General features: G+C 50.4%; 1 protein-coding gene across 1 annotated transcript; it reads left to right on the top strand.

Moving 5' to 3' along the window:
* Window positions 1-17,554: 17,554 nt before the first annotated feature.
* Window positions 17,555-18,544, top strand: LOC309413708 (E3 ubiquitin-protein ligase RNF13-like; the record flags this gene model as incomplete). The annotated part of the gene is made up of 1 exon (XM_082010903.1): window positions 17,555-18,544. The coding sequence occupies one exon, from the start codon at window positions 17,555-17,557 to the stop codon at window positions 18,542-18,544; it is 990 nt and encodes a 329-aa protein (XP_081867029.1).
* Between the last annotated feature and the right edge of the window lie 606 nt (window positions 18,545-19,150).

Here is a 19,150-nt window from a genome sequence, read left to right as displayed (position 1 = left end):
TCAAAGGGAAGGTATCCACCAGGCTTTGGATCAGCCTGCAAAGCACATGGAGCGCGTGGGCGCTTTCTCTTTTTGCCAGGGACAATCCAAGCAAAACTCAACCTCCTTCTTTCTTCAGCTGAAAGAAAGCATCAACAGAAGACTGAAATTTTGGCCTGAAAAGGAGCCAAGTGCTGCTGAAAGCTGGCCCGTGGTCCTTGCACCGAGGATAATGAGAATTACTGAAGTGCCTTTTGAAAAGTGCCTTGAGATTGTGCCATTTGATGTCCTGCTATGACACAGGGCTGTAGGAACAGCCAGACTTGGAGCGGGGCAAGTCTCTCACGCTGACCACGAGGTTGCATCTCGTCCTCCCTACTGGCTGGGCGTCCTGGGCCATTGCAAGGCAGCACCAGGCTTTCTCCCCTTGCCCTCAGCCTCCGTGGCAGATGCAGGCAGTCAGGCTGCCCCGGGAGCTGTGCTGGGTACCTGGGTTCGGGAGCAGAAGAGATGCAGCTGTAAGAGGGAGAGGGGAGGTCCCCATCTCATGAAAACCATCCTCAAAAGGACCCCCGCTATGGATTACACCCCCAGCTAGACCCTGACACGCCATCCCCGATGAATGAATCGCATGCACCCCCTTTCCTCCCAACACACATCTCCTGTATGCAGCAGAAAGCGGGTATTTGAGACATCCCTTGGTCAGTCCATCTCCGATAGCCCATGGTATCAGCCGTTGCAGGCAAAGGTGCAAAACCTCACCTATCAAATCAACCCCCTTTTTGGAAGCTATAGCATAATCTGCTCAAAGGAAAATTTCCATCTTGTTTCCTCCTTTAGAGTTGAGCTTGTGCCCTAAAGCAGGAGGATTTAAGCTCGATTCCAGCACTCATAGATGCTTTTAAATCCTTGCTCTGTAGCTCTGGCCACTCTAGGAACTTCCTATGATAAAGGGAAATCTCTTTGCTGTGGAGAACTGCGCAAAACAGCTTGCCTGAAAGGCAGGCACGCGTTCGCATTCTTGACCTGCTTTTCTCACAACCTGAAAAGACCCACGCTAGTAGCAAACCCAGCACACGGCGATGGTCCCCACAGCAGCGTGCCAGGTACGCGCCAGCAGCTACCTCGGCACTATTTGGCTGTGGAGAGATGATGGGGGCGAGAGCCCACTGTGCCAAGGGGTGAAGGGGATTAAAAAAAAAAAAAAAAGCTTTTCATATTCTGCTACCAATTTTGTTTTTCTCGCACGCTGGATCCTCTTCCCGGCCCACCCACGGCAGGCAGCTTGACCCTGCCGTGTGCTGTTTTCAGGCAAACAGCTGGGGAACGTGTGGAGCCGGGGAGGTTTTATGTACCAGCTTATTTGGGGGGTTGCCAGCCACTGACTGCCTCCTTGTTTCTCCCTTTGTCGAAGGAGAGGTTTTCCGTGACAGAGAAACGGGAGCGAGGAGGCCAGATGCTGAGGGACATCCCGAAAGGCTCCGGGGCCCCGTTTCACTTGTTGCTTCAGGCACCTGTCGTATAGGGTGGGCGTTTTCGGATGCAGGGTGCTGAGGGCTGTTGCCTGGGGTGCCGAGCACTTTGGAAACCCAGAAAAACGTGGGGTCCATGCAGCCTGGGGAAGTGAAGGTGTGGGGACCAGAGCAGCAGTGAACACTGTGGGAGGTGAGGGTGGTAAAAGGGGTTACCTGGATGTGAATAAATGCAGGATAGGAACGCAAAGGCATCCCTACCTCAGAGTGCTAAGGCTCTGGACCAGGATCCCCATGGGAATAAAATGGGGCCAAAATCTGAAGTATTGTAGGATGGAGCATGGTTTCTGGAAGAGGGTTATGGGGCTGGAAGCTCATGACCACAGGGGTTGTGTTCAGTCACTCAGTCCCTTCTGTCCTGCATCAAACAGCGGCATCTGTTTGTGTCCTGCAGCCCAAGTAAAGAATTCCCTTTTTTATGTATTAGCACAGCCATGTCCTGCCTTACCCGCCAGTGCTGGTACAGCCACAGGGCAGAGTATTAATTTTCTCTTAAGCTGGTGTGACGTTCTCATTATAGCAACCCGCTGTCAGCTCCTCCGGGTTGTGTGGCGCTCGCCTTCACTACTGCGGAGCAGATGGAGCCGGGTGACTCCTTGTCCCATCACGGGAAGCTGAGAACTGCCCGTGACAATTTTCAGCCACCTCCTGCCTTTCACAATGTGGTCGCACGCAGACAATTGGCGAGGGACAGAGTGGAGAGTCGTAACACTGCTGATGGGGGGCTACCGAGTGGGTAGAGGAACGGAGACCATCAAAAGCCCCAAGGGTTTGTTCCTCTGGATGTGTCCAGGATTGCTTTGCTGCGTGACGGTGTTTGCCCTGTGGCCCTACCTTCACAGCGATGGCGCGTGCTGTGGTCTGCCGAGCCCAGGAGCTTCTCTGTACTCTGAAGTACCAGTGGCGGGATGTCTTCCGCCACGCTGCAGGGACCGGAGAGCCGAGGAAGGGCCCATCGCGTCTGCAGAGCTCTGCGTCGGGAAAATGCCGGCTTGGCCCCATCTGGAAGGAATTACCAGAAGAGCTGTTTGTCAGCTGCTTCCAGACGGAGGAAGGGCTGCGATTTTACACCACGAGCCTCCCCCAGAATAAAAACCAGACAGGCGAGGAGATTTATTACACACAAACCTCACAGGATTACAAACGCCCCGTGGAAGGAGACCTGCCTGAGAGAGTGTTTAACTGGCATGCAAGAACAGAGCAGCCTCACCAAAATTACCTTGGAGCATGGAAAATGGAGCAGATCCCTGGCTGGATTAAACAATGGCATCAGCAAATGCCTAGTTTGGGAAAGGAGGGGGAAAGAGGAGATGAGGGCTCTGACTTGAGGACCACCCAGGAGATGAAAGATGCTTACTTGAACTGCTGCTGAGCCCTGCAGCTTCAGCTGGTGCCTACACCAAATTCAGAGACCATGATGATCCCCCCGACCGATCCAGTTGCAAATGAATTCAGCAAGATTTGAGATCCCAGGGAGTGGGATCTGGTCTCATTCCTCCCTTCATCAAGGATGAGTTTGCCTGTGAGAAATGGTCCCTAGAGATGACTGTACAGTATTTTAATGGATTTTTATATGTCTTGTTTACCTGTTCCCAAATTGCAGGAGTAATTTTTATTTCTTTGTTGCTAAGTTTTCCGCAAAAGCTTTGCTAAAAATCAAAACTGTGTTTGAAACAGATATTGAGCATGTTTTGTTTCCTGACAACCACACGTAGAGATTCAATTTGTATATGCTTCTCAGTGAATATGTCATACTGTGATTGCTCACACATTAACTGACACAGCGGAGCTGGATGGGAAGCGTTTTTTCTATTCCGCAAGAATTTCGGAGACTAATAAAAACACCAATGGGTTTGAAAGAGACCTTGATGCTTTGTTATGTGTAAGACAAAAGGGTTTACTATTTAATTAGCCAAAATGTTAAACCAAAAATAATGCTTTAGATTTTGAAACAAGTCAATATGGAAACTTACAACTATGTTGTTCTTCTCCCAAATTAAAAGGATTTCAAATGAGGAAAACAAAAAGGATAAGCTTTGGGAAAATGAAAGGATGAGTTTGCCTTGTGAATAGTCTCAGTTAAACCAAATCGGACATTTTTCTGCTGAAACCAAAATCAGAAGTTGCGAACCCAATCCAGCCACTCTGGCAGACAGCATCACCCCGACAAATGCTCTTCTCTCGGCAATATTGGCTCACGCGTCTTCTCTAGAAAAAACAAAGATAACGACCAACTTCCACACACTGTGTGCAGACGTAAACTCGCGCTTCTTATTATCCTACATGCAGGGACATAACTCTGCCCTTGATCTTCATTAAAGAGAGAAGGGAAATTCCAACGTTTCAGAGGCTTTGTTATTATCTTGAGTACTACAGCAGCAACTAGAGAAAGCATCTAGCAAGACAAGACAGAGGATGGGTTTCGGAGACATGCGTTGGGTCTGTGAAGCTGAGCTGGAGAATTCCCAGCAGTCCACTTTTCATCTGCCCATCAGCATTCGTGCAGTGAGGAATTGCAGAGTCAGAAAAAACAACTGAAAATGAAAAGGAAAAAAAAAATAAGATCAAAACCCACACTCGTTTTTGTGGTACAAACACAAGATTTGCCGCAAATGCAGATCTGTGAACAGCTCTTTTTGCGGCAAGGCTACGGGAGTCAAATTTGCTCCGGTGGTTGCCAGCTGCACCGGGGCCACGTGGTGCTCCGTGATGGAGCAGGCAGCACGCCTGATCGCCCGCCCGCGCGGCACCGCGCTGCCGGCTCGCGCACGGAGCAACACACGCACGCCCCTCTCTATGCCTCTTGGGGCATTTACACAGCCACACTCCCACTCGTTGAATTTTACACCTGATGGCAGGCCCTACTCATCAGAGCACTGCTCTCTTTCCCCTTTTAGATCTGCCTGGGCCTCAGCGCACACATTTTCGACGTGTGTTGCACCATCCCTGACGCACACGCGCACGCCCACGCACCCGTCTGCTCCCTATTGCGCTCTCCCCGCCGTCGCGCGCACACGCGTACGCGTCTGTGGTTCACAAACACGTTTCTGCCGCCTGCTACAATGCTTTCCCCTTGTGTTCGTCAGCACGGGAACCCTCCTGCCCCTCGCGCTCATCTGTCGGCTCTCACTTCCCGCACACACATCACCAGCGGGCCACCACGCGCGCGCGCAAACCCCAGATGCTCACCAGCATCCCTCTCCCCTCCTCTCTGCATCCAGCGGGGCGGCTTACGCAGCAGCCACGGAAACCAGGGATGCTGACGGCTGGTGGTAGCAGGCAGGTGCAGAGAGGGAGAGAAAGGAGAGGAAAAATCCGTATTTTTGAAGCGAAGTTCAGCTGCAGGGTTAACTGGATGACGAATGACGGCAGATGCTTAACCACATCCCGCTAGCGGAGCCCTCTTCCCTCTCTGCCCACTGCAATGCCAACGTAGCGGCTCCATCGCAATGAATGCTGTTTCAAGGTTACTTAAGCGATAAATTATGTTATATGCTTAACGTCCCCAGCAATAACACCCACCCGTGACTTGCTCATCCTCCCCATCTATTTTCCCCTTGCAGATGCATGGCTGGAAAACTGCTCCAGCTTTCACCTCATTGCGGGAAAGGAGGGGCCATTTCCATTCAACAAGCTGCAGAAACAGCTACAGCTCACTCACAAAAATAATCCTTTTACCAGCACCACTTCTTTTTGCTTCGACAAAATTTTGGGAGCTGTGCTGATTTACACCAGCCGTGGGTCTGCTTTCTGTACCTATCATGCAAACCATCAAGAAAAAAACCTGTAGTGGGTTCAGGCGTGCAGTAAAACACACGGAGGGCAGTGGCAGAGCTGCTGAAGGGGAATCGTTGCGGAGCAATGCCCCTATGCGCACTGCAAACTGCAGATGAAAAGGAAAAGAACTTCAGAGGGCCTGATTCTCCAGTTTTAACCGTACATCAAAAGGAGTGATCTCAAAGGACTTAATCACCCCTTTTCCCCAGTCATTCCAGGTACAAAGAGCAAATTTCAGTCCTGGAGATGTCCTTTCGTGCCCAGCAACAGACGCTTTCTTTTTAGTGCTGAGACAAAGAGCTGACCCAGTCTCATACTTCACATGAGCCTCCACCCAGCTGTACCTGGGTTGGATGCATCTGAAAGGGTAATACGTCTGCTCCTGCATCCCGCCCGGCACTGAGCATCCCCCGGCGAGAGCAGCACAGAGGGCTGGTCCGTCCCTCCTTCCTCACGATGCCGCCTGGCTCCATCAGCAGCAGTGCCCGACATGCTCTATCGTCAGACCTTTGCGTGCCAGACGCCCTTGTAGGCAGCTGCACGCAGGATTAAGAGCAACATGTTCAAACCATGTACAATTATGTGCAACTGTTTCTCCACTGCAAATAGATGGAGTAGCAACGGAGCAGCAGTTACGGTCTCGCATTAGTAATTTCCAAAGGACAGTTGTGTGGCCACTGTCCATTACAGCCAGGGCAAATGAAGATGTATGAAAGTGAGTTCGGATGCTCCATATGCCTCTTCGTTTACTGCAGGGAAGCCTGGATTGTGGGAAACATCACAAGGGAAAATTTGCAAGGGGCAAACGGTTACAGTTCTACCTGAATCCAAGAAAATAAGGCATTTAGCTGCAGATGCAAAAGTTAACTCACCTGAGATTTGAGTCTTACCTAGTCCTACCTCTCTATTGCTTTGCTGCAATGGATCTCAGAGCACTTAGCCATAACCTCCGGCAGCCCAAGATGGGAGACGAGTAGCGGCATTCCCACACTGCAGGAGAACCACCAAGAAATAAAGCCGCGGTGAATGAAAATGAACCTGGGAAGACCATTAGGAGCTGTCTCAGAGGAATGGAGTACCACCAGGTCCCAGCAACTCCACCTGGTACAGGGGGAGGAGAGCAGAACATGGAACTACAAAGCATCTACCTCAGCATCCCAAATAAAACTCCAGGAGACAGGAGGGAAAAACAAACTTCATGTACATACCTGAAAATTTGGCCTGGATTTCAAGGTCATGGAGTGAATTAGCAAGAACGGGACCCAGGTGTCCTGAGCATGATCCCTTTCTACCCTAATCAGCATGGCCTCACATAACCATTTGTGCAATTGGCTTATTTCACAGAGTGAGTTATAGGTGCTATTGTAAGCAGACCCAGTCAATATATTTATTTTCCTTTTGATATACAGCTACAATAGGAAGTCATGCATGAAGTTTATTAAACCTGCCTAATTTTCTATCGGTTCTGCAAAATATCGATTCTATGCATTCAGTTATCTGGCTCAGTCTCAACCTGGAAAGAGACTCTTTAAAAACAACAACGAAAAAACCATCCAATTCCTCTGAAACAAAGCTAATCTGAGACTGCAAAGTGTCGCCATTCTCATGGGCAGAGCCCTTTGATCGATTGAGCCAAAGACAACTGTGTTATTTAGGAGCCATTTGCAAGCTGGCAAATTAAACAAGGCTCTTTTTTTTTTTTTTTTTTTTCCTAAAGGGCAGGTGGGGGGAAGTAACAGCTTTACAGTAGCAGTAAAACATCCAAATGATTTTTTTTCCCCTCTGACAGAGCCAGATTCTGCAGGTTATAGGGGCAGGAAAGCAGCACAGGGGGTCTGCCATTCTCCATCTCCCCAGGACCACCGCAGGGGTTGAATCCCTTTGCTGTACCAATATTTTGATATCTCCCTGGTGATTCTATAGGGGTACAGGGCAGGATCCTGACACACAGCGAAAGCGTGGGGAAGGTACCCCAGTGACGCATTAGCAGGGTCCAAGCCTCACAGGAGGGTGAGCATGTCTGTAGGACAGCAGCTTCTGCCGCTCCGGAGCACACCCTGGGCAGATGATGCTTCTAAAACCATGAGTTTTTGCAGGTGTCCGATTCTTGAGAGTACAACTGCAAGTCCTGCCCAGCAGGCAAGACTCAAGCTTAACCCCTGACTCTCTGGCTTTCTCAGAGCATTTGTACAGTAAAACCAGGTTCAGGGAGTTTTCTACCTTTAAATCTTAAAGCTTAACCGATATTCTGCACAAGCAAACCGTTATTACGCCTATATTGTGATGGAAACCAGCAATAAATGCGAAGATGCTATCTAAACCAATATGGCAACGCGTTTAACCACATCAATCTCAGGGTGCCTACACTCGGATTGCTTGGATTAGCACATCAGGCCAGCTTTCAGCGACTTCCTTTCGTTTAAACTTAACCTGCTGCTTCTCCTGCGCCGTAGGCTGCTCGAGACCAGCTGTGCAGCATCATCGTACAAGACAGAACATATGCACAAGTAAACAAATTAAGACTATCTCCAAAACAACAGGCCCCTGGCTTCCTGGAAGAGCTGCAAAGAGAAACTTAATCAACAGCAGCGGGTGAAATGGTAAAGGGGAGGAGATGGACCTCTGCTAATGAAGGCGATGCTTTCCGACTGCAAATGCTTGCTCGCAGCACGCGAGGAGCCGACGGCAGGGTCAGCGCCAGCGACTTGAGGAGTTCCCGGAGCCAGCGATCGCGCTGGCTGCAAGGCAGCTCTGGTTTTCACAGCAGAGAGCAGCCGGTTTAAGCCGATGCAGGAAGAAAAACAAGGAGCTGGGCGGGGGCATGGGCTCAGCCTTGCCCCTGCCCGCGGCAGCAGGAGAGAGCTCGGCTGTCGAGGCCAGATCAGGGCCGGTACCGTGGCGTCTCCGGGCCCCCCGGCTCCCTCCCCGGGGGCTCATTAAGGGTCTGAAGTTGCAGCAGTTAAATCAGTTGAATACCAAGACGGTTAAATCTCGGCACACCTCTGCGCAGATGCTTTGGCATCAGCTTAAGCCTGCCTGCCACCGGCTTCACCTTGAGGCTTTAAATAAGGGAGTGCAGACGTGGGAAAAGAAAATAGCAGAAACCTTTCCCTTCGCTTCCCAATTGCGGGCAGGTCCCTCTCCAGCTTCACTCTGGAGCTGAGGATCCTCTGCTAAAAACTTACGCCTTGACCCTACGGGCCCAGCCCGAGGGCAGTTGCTTACAGCGTATCCTCTTGGGAGCTCGTGACCAGCAAAATTAAACCGTGACAAATTTTATTGCAAAGCGTGATAATTTAGCATTGAAGAAAATCCGTATTTTTAAAAAAATCACATGCATGCACCTAGCTGTTTGGTCCTCTCTAACCTTACATTTTTATGAGCAGCTAAATCTCCCTGGTTTTCATTTTACCCTGAAAGGGCAAGACAGTCAGCGTACGTTCTCTTAGCAAACCTGGAAACCCTCTGAGATAACCCTGGGTCTCTCAGGCCAGGTCCTGCAGCCTGCCTCCTCCCTCTCCACACCAGGCTCATCTCCCTTCGCCAAAGCAAGCTGCCGGAGAGGCAACTGGGAGCCCCAGCTCCTCCTTACCTCAGGCCCCAGTCTCAGAGCCTGGCACCGAAGTCTAGCGCGAATCCCCTGGTGTGGTAACGAGCAGCCAGGGCACCCGAAAGCATGAGCAAATGGTCCGCGATTTATTTGGGGCTACATGTGCCACCACTGGGTCAGAGCTACTTTGCCTCAAGAGGATGCAACATCTGCTCACAGCTGTAAAAACAAAGTTAGGACAGCGTGACTTGCAACGGGTCTGTTTATTCGCGTGCTCACAGCCCGGTGCAGGGCGCGAACGTCCTGCAAGCAACCCGGCCAGGGGAGAGCGCTCTCACCCCTCACGCACGCGGCTGGACCTGGGCGAGCCTGAGTTCGAAGTAAGGGCTGTTCAGAATTAAATCAGGTAAAACACAGCTCTCGCCTAGTCAAAGGCTGAAAGGCACGTGTACACCCTGGCTCATGAACACAGGCCGAATGGAGAGGGAAGAAGTTTTCTTTAACAGATGGGCGCTCACAGACAGAGCTACCACAGCTTATCATCACACCTCCAGGTCAAACAGATGTTTCCTTCCAGATACAGATGTGCCAGTGGAAGACATCACTGCCCCAAGATGCTCTTCGCTCCCTCCCTGCCAGATGTTCCTAGGCCGACAGTCCTGACAGCTAACACAGAAAAGTATTTAAAATAACTGGCTGATTTAAGACAAGTGTCTCCTTAAGCCTAAGCAGTTAGAGGAGTTGGAGGTTGTTTTGTGCCCTAGGCTACAAAGGTTTGTATAGCTAGTTTATTACATTTTTAAAACTGCCTTAATGTAACAGTAGAGGATCTGCTATTCATCTTAGGTAAGGCAGGAGGAAAGCTAGGCTCACGCTCACGTTGGAAGAAATAAGAAATATGTAATAACCTAGATCTTATTATTGCACAACCTAAAATCCCCTAGAAGCACATGAGAAGAAAACAGTGTCTTCACCACCATAAAACTGGTGGAAGTTCATTGCTTTTTCCTCTTTGCGATTTCCCCTCTCTATCTGGAAGGACATGTATCTGGGACTGAAACGTGGAGAACTTTGACTCTGCACAAAGGATCAACACCTCCATTTGTAAAAAAGCAGCACGGCTCTAATCCTCTTGTTCTCCCTGGTAACCAGGAAAGCTACAATTCTTAATTTCTGAGCAATTTTTCTCTGCTGACACAGGCAAGGGCACACCAGGCCCAGCAAACATGGAATCAAAAGCCACAGAGGAGCCCGTTCAGCTCAGCGCCTGCACTGGTCTGGATGGGTTCCCAGTTCACCGTGTCAGCAGAGGACACCGACACCAATGATCGGCACCGTCAGGGAATAATTCAGGGAAATTACTCCTCGATGACTCTTTCTGGGTGGCAATATCTGTGCAGACCCCTGAGCATCACTGCCAAGCACAGCCAACACCCCTTCCCTCTCTTAGCATCCTCTTTCCTTTTACCCCAGCACCATCTCTTTTATAACCTCCTCATTTAAAATCTCAATGCTCTTCTGAAGTAGCAAGTTCTCCAATCCAAGAAGGGACATCTTTAGGCCATTCCTAGGAAGGGAAATGCTGTGTTGCGGGAAGCCCACGATACCTACAGCATTTCTGCTGGCTCCTGGAGTCTGAATGAGCCGCGTCTTATTTCTTTTCCAACCTGCGCCGATTTTCCACGTCCTCTTCCAAGACAAACCAGCACCAAGGACGAGCAAGGCAGCTCAAGCCGCACAGACCTGCACGGCCCTTGCAAAAGGAGCTCTGTGTCACTTAACTATTAAACCCCAGCACAGGGAAGTGCCGGCTGTGGTCTGGCACATAGCTCCAAAGGCGGTGAAAGGCTCCATCCACAGCTCCTCTAGCAGCCTGGAAACCCTGTACCTTCCCCGGTGGGATCGCTGCAGGAGGCTGTCAGTGCCCCACGGTGTAGCTGTCTTGAAAAAGGGGGTCTCCGGAGGGCTGCACCCGCACTAATCACACCTGAGCGGTGTAAGACGGCAGGATCCCCTCCGTGACTACTGCTCACGTCAACAGTTGCCCTCACAGGCACGTCCCTGTGCCGAGCTGAGATCCAGGTCTGATTTTGGCTCCTGCTGCACAACCCCATCTCGCTCCCCAAATCCGGTAATTTTCAAACCTGGGCTTTTGGTCGGGTCTCATCACTCATCAACAGCAGGTTGCGGGAGCTAAACTCTTTGTTGTAAAGCAGCGATTCCATTTTCCACCGGTCTTAAGCAGCTTCAATCCATCTTACTGCATTACAGAGCCTGCGCTGATTGTTCTGCTGTAGTGAGTAATAACAACTTGTACTGTGCAGATTACCCCAGGGAACCTTGCTCCTGGCTCTGCCGTACCACCGGCGCAGCGCGGCGGGCACACATCTGCCCGCAGCACCCCCAGAGAGAGGGATGGAGCCACCGGAATGAATGCGCAGAGAAATTTGGGTGGGAAGATGTGGAAGAGTGAAGGGAGCCAGCGCGTGGCTGGTGGCTATGGGGAAAGTGGGGTTCCCAATCCTGTAAGGGGTGAACATCCCAGGTGAACAGCATGGGATGGGGGACAGGGAGAGGGTATTGGGGAGGGAAAGTGATGAAAAAATGCGACAAAAGAGAAAGGGAAGATCAGGAGCAGCTGGAAGAACACACACTCGTGCCATCATGGTGTAACCTGTTGTGGAGAGCCCGATGGAAAGCTGCTGTGACTGGGCCTCACTGGCACAGCACGGAGGAAGGGCAAAGCGTGTTTTCAGCCATGAGACAGGGGCAGAAGCAGGTTTTAGCCCAATCTCCTTTTTTGCACACCCAAATCCCCCAGTTGCTCGCTGCAAGGCCCTGTCAGGGCTGTCACTGCGATGGACCATAGGAGGAAAGAAATAAAGATGGGAGGAGAGAAATGGCCATTAGAGAGAGAAGACGGGGAGCTCTGGAAGAAGATGTGTGAGGGGAAGGCAGTGGGGAAAGCAGCAGAAGGCTGCCCTGGGGCAGCGGCCCTTGTGGAAAGGCAGAGAAGCTTCTGGAAAGAGCCGGCTGGCCTGGGCTGCTTCAGGAGCCTGCCAAGAGCCTCTCCCTGGGGCTGAGGCACCCCAGCTCCCTGTCCCCACTGCCACTGGCATGTGGCACCCACTCTTGTCCCCTTTCTGCACGGCCACCTGGATCCTGTGCCTTCAGTGGGCTGCCAGCAGCCATGCCAATGGCACTGGGCCAGGTGGCTTAGCTCTTGCTTGTCCGGGGCTGCCTGTCACCCAGGGTGAGATGGTGGGTGGCCCCGCTCTCCACCATGCCCATACAGCTTCCTTGGCCCTCAGCCCCCAGCACCACAGGGCTGAGGCCCCTCCTGCTCAGCAAGGTGGACACAAGATCACCACCAACTCACCAAGCTTTGGGGACGTGGCACCAGGTAACGGGGAGATCAAGGGAGGGCCCATAGTGGCCTTCATCATGGAGGTGAACACGAGGCTTCGGAGGAAGACCTGCCAGGCTGAGCGAGGGACCATCGTCCTCCTGGATGAGTGCTGCTTCTGGAATGACATTGTGTGGAGCTTCAGCCGCCATGCCTGCAGGTGTCTCACCCACAATCAAGACCTCCTTTACTACGATCTGATCCTGCCCCTCTGCAAGGCCACCAGCATCCTGGTCACCGTGATAACGGGCATCCAGCTTCTTGCAAGATGCATGGAGAGTTACCAAAGCCAGAGGGAGGGCAAGCAACAGAGCAAGGAACGGTGGCCAGAGTCCCCCCTCAGTGTGGTTTGGGGGGCTGCCAACTGCCCCGAGTGTGCCATCTGCCTGCAGGCCTACGAGCCCGGCGAGGCGCTGAAGTTGCTGTCCTGCTGCCATGCCTACCACAGCAAGTGCATCGACCTGTGGCACTGTGCGCAGCCCAGGAGCCAGACCTGCCCGCTCTGCCGGCGCTGCGTGACCGCGGTAGCGTTGTTCCCCCTCGGTGCACACAACAGTGAGCAAGAGTAGCCTGGAAAAGCTCACCCCAACTCCCTCCTGGAACATGAAGACACCTCCCGTACGCACTCTCACCAGCTCTGTCTTCCACTCTCCCTACGCATTCAAGCTCCAGTCAGTGCGTGAACACAGCACAGGATTTAAAAAAAAACCCCAAACATATGGAAATGTAGGAGCAAGTAATACAGACTGGAGGGACAAATGGAATACTGAAGACATATCCTTGGCTCTGCCCAGTTTGGACCACTGATCACATACAGGTCTGCTTCACACCAGAAGATTTGTGAGGGCCACAACCACGAAGCAGCAGCTAGCTCTTATCAAGACCCTGGATGGCTCATCCTGAGCTTTCTCCTCTTATTCTGCTTCTTAAGCTCTCCCTCCCAAAATCCTGCACAGATAGGTTTATTCTAAAGGTATTCCAATTACCACAGGTACCAGCTAATTTCTACCACAAAGTCTAGGTTGACGAAACGAGTACCATTCTCTACATTCTTTTTTTGCATGCAGAGAGTTAAAAAGAACAAAAAACCTGCTAAATGGAGAGACGTTTTTGCTTTATGTCCGAGGTTTGCAGGGCATTGTGCCAAAACTAGAAAAGGCAAGATATCATTTCCAGCACGAATATCTAATAAAGAAGATGTTGCAAGGTAAACAGCTGGAACCGGAGTCCATTTCTGGACATGGGTACTAAGTTGCAATGGCCCAGATTTGCTCAACTGCCTTTTTTAATTGTGGGCATTAGCAGATTATGGGTACTTTTGTAGCAGGTCCATAAATCACTGCTTTATAATCTTCTGTATGCATTAGGGCCCAGATTATCGTGCTTGTACTTGGTAATAACAAAGGAGAGATTGCCAGGACCCCTGGGAAATCCAGGGGAGGCACCTGGTGGAGCGGCGGAGCACACAGTGCCAAGGCACATGTAGGGGATGGTGCACACAGCAGGGCTTGCAGAGCTCCCACAGACCTGCTCTCCCACAGTGGCAAACTGCAGGGCACAAAACCTCTCCAGACACACGACTCCATTTCTCATCTACTCAGCTTTTGGGTGGTGACTCCGACTGTTTCAGCTATCTATTCTGCAGACATGGGTCATCCTTTCCTTTCAGCTAGGATGAAAGGGGATGGTTACATGCACCAGTTTCTAAATCAGCTCCTAGCAAAAAAACCCCATTAACAACAGGGTGCAGGTCTGCCTTCCAGCCAGCTCGCTGCGGAGCCTGGGACTTGCTCAGTCAGCAGGAGGGAGGAAGCGTGTCCCACATACCTTTCTTTTAAGAGCAACTGGGAGCACTGGAAACACCACGGTTTTCACTGGAAGGTCACTAGATGGCCCCAGATCTTCCCTCACAGCAAATCACCAGTATTTCAGCTCCAGGAGCCTGGTCCTCACTAATCCTATAGCATGACCCCAAAGGAGCAGCATGCCCTGATAAGAAGGGCATTGAGCTAGAACCAGGGATACCTGCCAAGATGTCTTGAGAAAAGCGTTTAACCCCCCGATGGCTTTTTCTGCTGCTGGCCTTTGGCTGTTGAGCGCAAGGAGAGTCTGTCGTGTGTTCTTGCATGCCACTGCCCATGGACCTGAGATGCTGACCTAATACAGAAACAGGACAAATCTGACTATGTACAAACTCACATCATACCACTGCCAGGCTGCTCTTTTCATGTTGCAGAACCCTCGGAGGGGAAAAAGCCATCTAGACTTATCCCCCAAGTTAAATCAGTTCCGGATCTGGAGCCTGTAATAACTGTTGGAGTTGTAATGATGTCCACATAAGTCAGCCTCCTCTGCATCTCTCTTAGTTTAAACTGTTTAGGCAGAACCAGGGTTAGATTTTGCTAGCAGTTATGTGGGTCTAAATCAGCATTAAATTCCTCTGGATTGGGCAGACACTTCTATGGAGTACAAGCAAAAGGAGGAGCTGGTTTTATATCCCAGCTCCTGCACTAAGTGATAGCCCCAAAGAAGAAGTATAAAGGAACATGGGGACTTTGGGAGTCATGGGGTAAGTGATCAGTTAATAGAGGTAAATGGTCTTTTCCTTTCTTCTAGCTTGGATCTTTGTTCAAGTGGTAAAATGAGACCCGTTCCTTGTAATTGCTCTGCTCTTGCACACAACTACTGTCTCCCATGTGTGTCTTGTTGACATTTAAATAAATTGCAATTATTCCGACAAAGTAGATTGCAGGAACTCCAGAGAAAATGGGTCAAGAATATGTCCAGGAGCATCTGCAATGTATTTAATACAAGAATATAAGAGGGGTAGGGCAGGATGAGAAGGAAAGTACGACGCTGGCTATAATGAATGCAGCATGGGGCTGGAGACAGCCTGGCACAGCCCCACACCACGGTGGGATGCTTGGCTTAACCTCAGCCAGCGGGAGCCAAGGCCTCCAGGGCACTGATGATGGAGGAGGCAGACAGCAGCGACGCAAACGGAAAGCACGGAGGGAGCCAGAGCAGACAGGGCACCACTTTGGCTCTTTGCGTGAAGACCATCTCAGCCAAAGTCCTTCTTCTGCCCCGCTCTCCTTCCCTCTGCAAAAGCATTCAAGGCTTTCAAAGGAGGCTAAGGGCTAGGGTTTCCTATCTCACACTGCCGGTGGATGGGATATGAGTATCCTGCTCCCCATCCAGACTAGCTTTTCCTCTTTCCTCACTCCCCAGACCCTTCTCTGTACCCCATTCCCCTCTTCCTTGCCCTCCAACCTCTCTTGAAGAGGGTTTTTCGATTTGCCCACATCTCTCTGGGTTACCGCTGAGAGTTACCAAGATCCAGGTTGGAGACTGCAAACACCTGATTCCTCCTTTTATCCAAGGGTTTTGGTGAGCAAGCCAGGATGGCTGCTCACTCCTGCCTTGCCAATTCTAGGATACAAGAGGTGGTGCTGGAACAGCTGGGAGATAACAGCACACAGAATCCAGAGGGGATCGTTCCTTGATCCCACATCTGTCACGGCACATACAGACACATGGCTCCTTGTCCAGCCCCAAAGACAGACCTACCCCTTACACAAGCAGCAGGTCACTGGCAGTACATAAAGCTTTAACCTGGAGGCAGAAATAGAGCATGGAGTGCAAGTAAAGAGGCAAGGATTTTAAAGAACACTGGGATGATGGATGCCATCACAAGCAGCGTAAAACCAAGCCAAAAATGCACCCTGAGAAAGGTCTCCCAGCGTACCTCCATTTTCTTCTTCATCTCTTATTCGACTAGAAGGCATTTGGCTTCTCCCCCCTCCCCAAACCTTTCCCCTGTTTTGTTTTTAAATGCATCAAAATGTCTCCCTGCAAGTGTAAAACTCTTTAGATGAGGGGAAAATAAAATCGATTTGAAATCACAGCTGCTGAGAGTCTCTGGCACACACACACACTGTCTGCTGACATTTTCTGCAGCTCTTTTCCCAGTGAAATCTGTCTCAAGCAGAGCCCAAGGGGGCTAGTAACAAATCAGTTGCCTAGTACACGAGTGATTTTTTAACTACAGGTCCAACACAAACGGCACTGGAAACCATGGGGCTACTCTCAAGTGGATCGTTAAACAAAAAGGGCTGTTTGTTAAAAGGGACAGGTTTTTAGCGATTTGTGGTTCTGAACTGACCCGGGTTCACTGCATATTCAGACCTAGTTTGTTCCGACAACCAGGAGAGCTACTGCATCCCCATCAGGCTGGCATTCCTCTGGGCACTGAGCAGTCACCATATGAGTTGGGAATTGTCTGAAAGATGTGAGCTGCTTCTCTTAAACACTCTGGGAGGGAGGGCCAACATTTGTGCCTCATGCTTTCCACTCCTTTTTCAGCTTTTTCACCACAACCAGGATTTTTAAATCAAGTTTTATAGCTAGAAGCTAAAGTCTTGCCCCAATACTAATCTGGCGCAAAAGACTTTAGTCTGGCAAGAGCCCAGGTTTATCAGCCCCTTCTGTTCACTCCGGGGCCTTGAAGGTGGATCTGCCCTCTCAGAAGTTTGGGTAACGGCAGAGTGAGGCCACACAGGCAAAGAGAGACTTTCAACTTCTGCCAGCTGCCATTCTGACTGACAGTTACTGGTTGACTTATTAAAAAAGACAGAAACCCCTTCTACCCTAAGCAATTTATTTGCCTTCTCATTGGTTCAAAGATCACAATTTTAAGGAAAAAGTGCGTGTTCACCAGACCAACCCATGCTGCCACACACCCCCAGCAGCAGACAGCAGCTAACAGTTCGTTCCCACTCTGCCCCATTTTCCAGGAATTGCTTCGGCCGCCAGCACGAAGCGTTCCAGTCTGCAACGGGCACGTAGCTGATGGGGAGGCTCATTTATCCTGCCTGCACATCATCAGCAAAATGAAATCTGCATCCTATCGGTACCCAGAGGGAGATGAAACTAGAAGCTATGTGCATGGAGCAGACCAAAAAGGAAGGTGGAAGTTGTTTAAGCAGGTTGGCAGTAATGTTATATGACCCATCCTTGGGAAACAGTCACTGGGTGATGTCACAGATCTGCAGAGATGATGTAAAGGTGTTGCTTAGCAGCTGGAGACAACAAAAGAGACAAATTCTATCCTGGGAACCTCTGAACCTAGAGAAAACCTGCAGAAAACTCCAGGGCAGAAACAGGTTTTGATTTCCATCGTGCTGTGGCTCCAAGTCATGGCAAAGTGATAAAACCTGGGTGGGATAATGCCTCTGTGACCATCTCTTACACTTTTCCTTTGGGACCAGCCTGGAAGTCTGTACTCAGAGCTACCCAACTACATTCAGCATGAATCTTTGGCTCCAGCTTCTTCACTTTGTGGTTGCCGCTGCCTTCTACAACACTGCTCTTGCAGAAGCCTTTGGTTATGTGGCTTACAATGACAGCTCCAAGTGCGTTGCTTATAAAGCCCTGCCTTCATGCTTTGGGCCACGACTCCCAGTGGAAGGGCTGACGGGGTATTTGATGAGGGTGATACCACCAAATGCTTGCCACGCAATAGAGAATCCTCCAGCACCAAGGAAGGCCTCCGAGACGTATGTTGCCCTCATACAAGAGTATGACTGCCCTTTTGACAAGAAGGTTCTTCACGCCCAGCAGGCTGGATACCAAGCTGCTGTTCTGTACAATGTGGATTCAGAGCAACTGATCACCATGATGGCTGATGACAAAGAAATCCAGCATCTGATTACGATACCATCAGTCTTTACTGGACAATCGGTCTCCCTCCACTTGCAAAGGACTTTGCAGTGTGGGAAAGGGGCATACATCAGACTTCTACCACCCAAACACTATTTGAGTCCTTGTGAAGACAATGCTAAAATGCTGCAAGAAACTTTCATCATGAAGGATTTCCGTGACATATTCTACGTCATTACTGCCGCTATCTCAATTATGGTTGGCTTAAGCTGGTACAAGAGGGCTCGCAAGATAAAGCTGCGCACGTACAAGCAGGGAGATAACTACGAGACCTGCGTGATCTGCATGGCAGAGTACAAGGAAGGGGACCATCTGAAGATCCTGTCCTGTTCCCATGCTTACCACAGTGCCTGCATTGACACCTGGTTCCACACCCAGCCTGGGAAGAAGATGTGTCCCTTCTGTAAGCAGGTGGTGAACACCTATGGGCAAGATGACCTCCTGCCAGGGCAGGCTGGCGAACATCTGAATGAGGAGGAACAGGATCATGAAGACAATGCATTCAGAGAAGGGCATGAAGATGAATATGTTGAAGACGACAAAGATGATGTCCAGCCCAGTGGAAGCGGAAGGGTTTGATGCACTGGAGAACAGCATTATTTGAGCTACAGCTGGGATAAGTTATCATTAAATGAAGGGAAATCTCCCCTGTACTTTCCTTCAGCTCTTGCTCCAGGCCAGCTTTTATTGGGAAGCAATTAACACTGCACTTTTTGCTCCCCTCCCCAGTCCCCACAACTAAAAGAGGCATGAAATCACAGCTGGAAATATCAAAAACTCCTTGAGCCAGAACAACAGGGGAGAAGCAAAAAGGAGGAGGGAAGCAGGGATTTAAAAATGTTTGGTATGGGAGATGGTTTACATCTACTATGATGCTTCCTCAGTTCCCTCACAAAATACATATGCATGGACACACAGGCATCCACACAAACACACGGAATCTTGCTTTTCAGTGTCACCTAAGGGGAGTGCCCAGAAATCCCAACTGAGAACTGTCACCTGTGTGTTGCAGCCAGCAAGAGCCACTCCCGAGCCTGACAAGTATAGAGAGGGGGAAAAAAAAAAGGGGGGTACTAAAGCATAAAGATGAAGCAATTCTCCCTCTCATCAGGGGTAAAAACAGAGCCCACAAGCCCTCAGCACCTCCACATTGGGTGGTTCGGCACAGTCCACCGCAGAGGACGG

The sequence above is a fragment of the Phaethon aethereus genome (assembly GCF_964289735.1).
Source record: "Phaethon aethereus genome assembly, chromosome: 26".
In the NCBI taxonomy this organism is placed as follows: Eukaryota; Metazoa; Chordata; class Aves; order Phaethontiformes; family Phaethontidae; genus Phaethon; species Phaethon aethereus.
The sequence above is the reverse complement of the archived record's forward strand: the minus strand, read 5'-3'. Positions and strand labels throughout refer to the sequence as shown.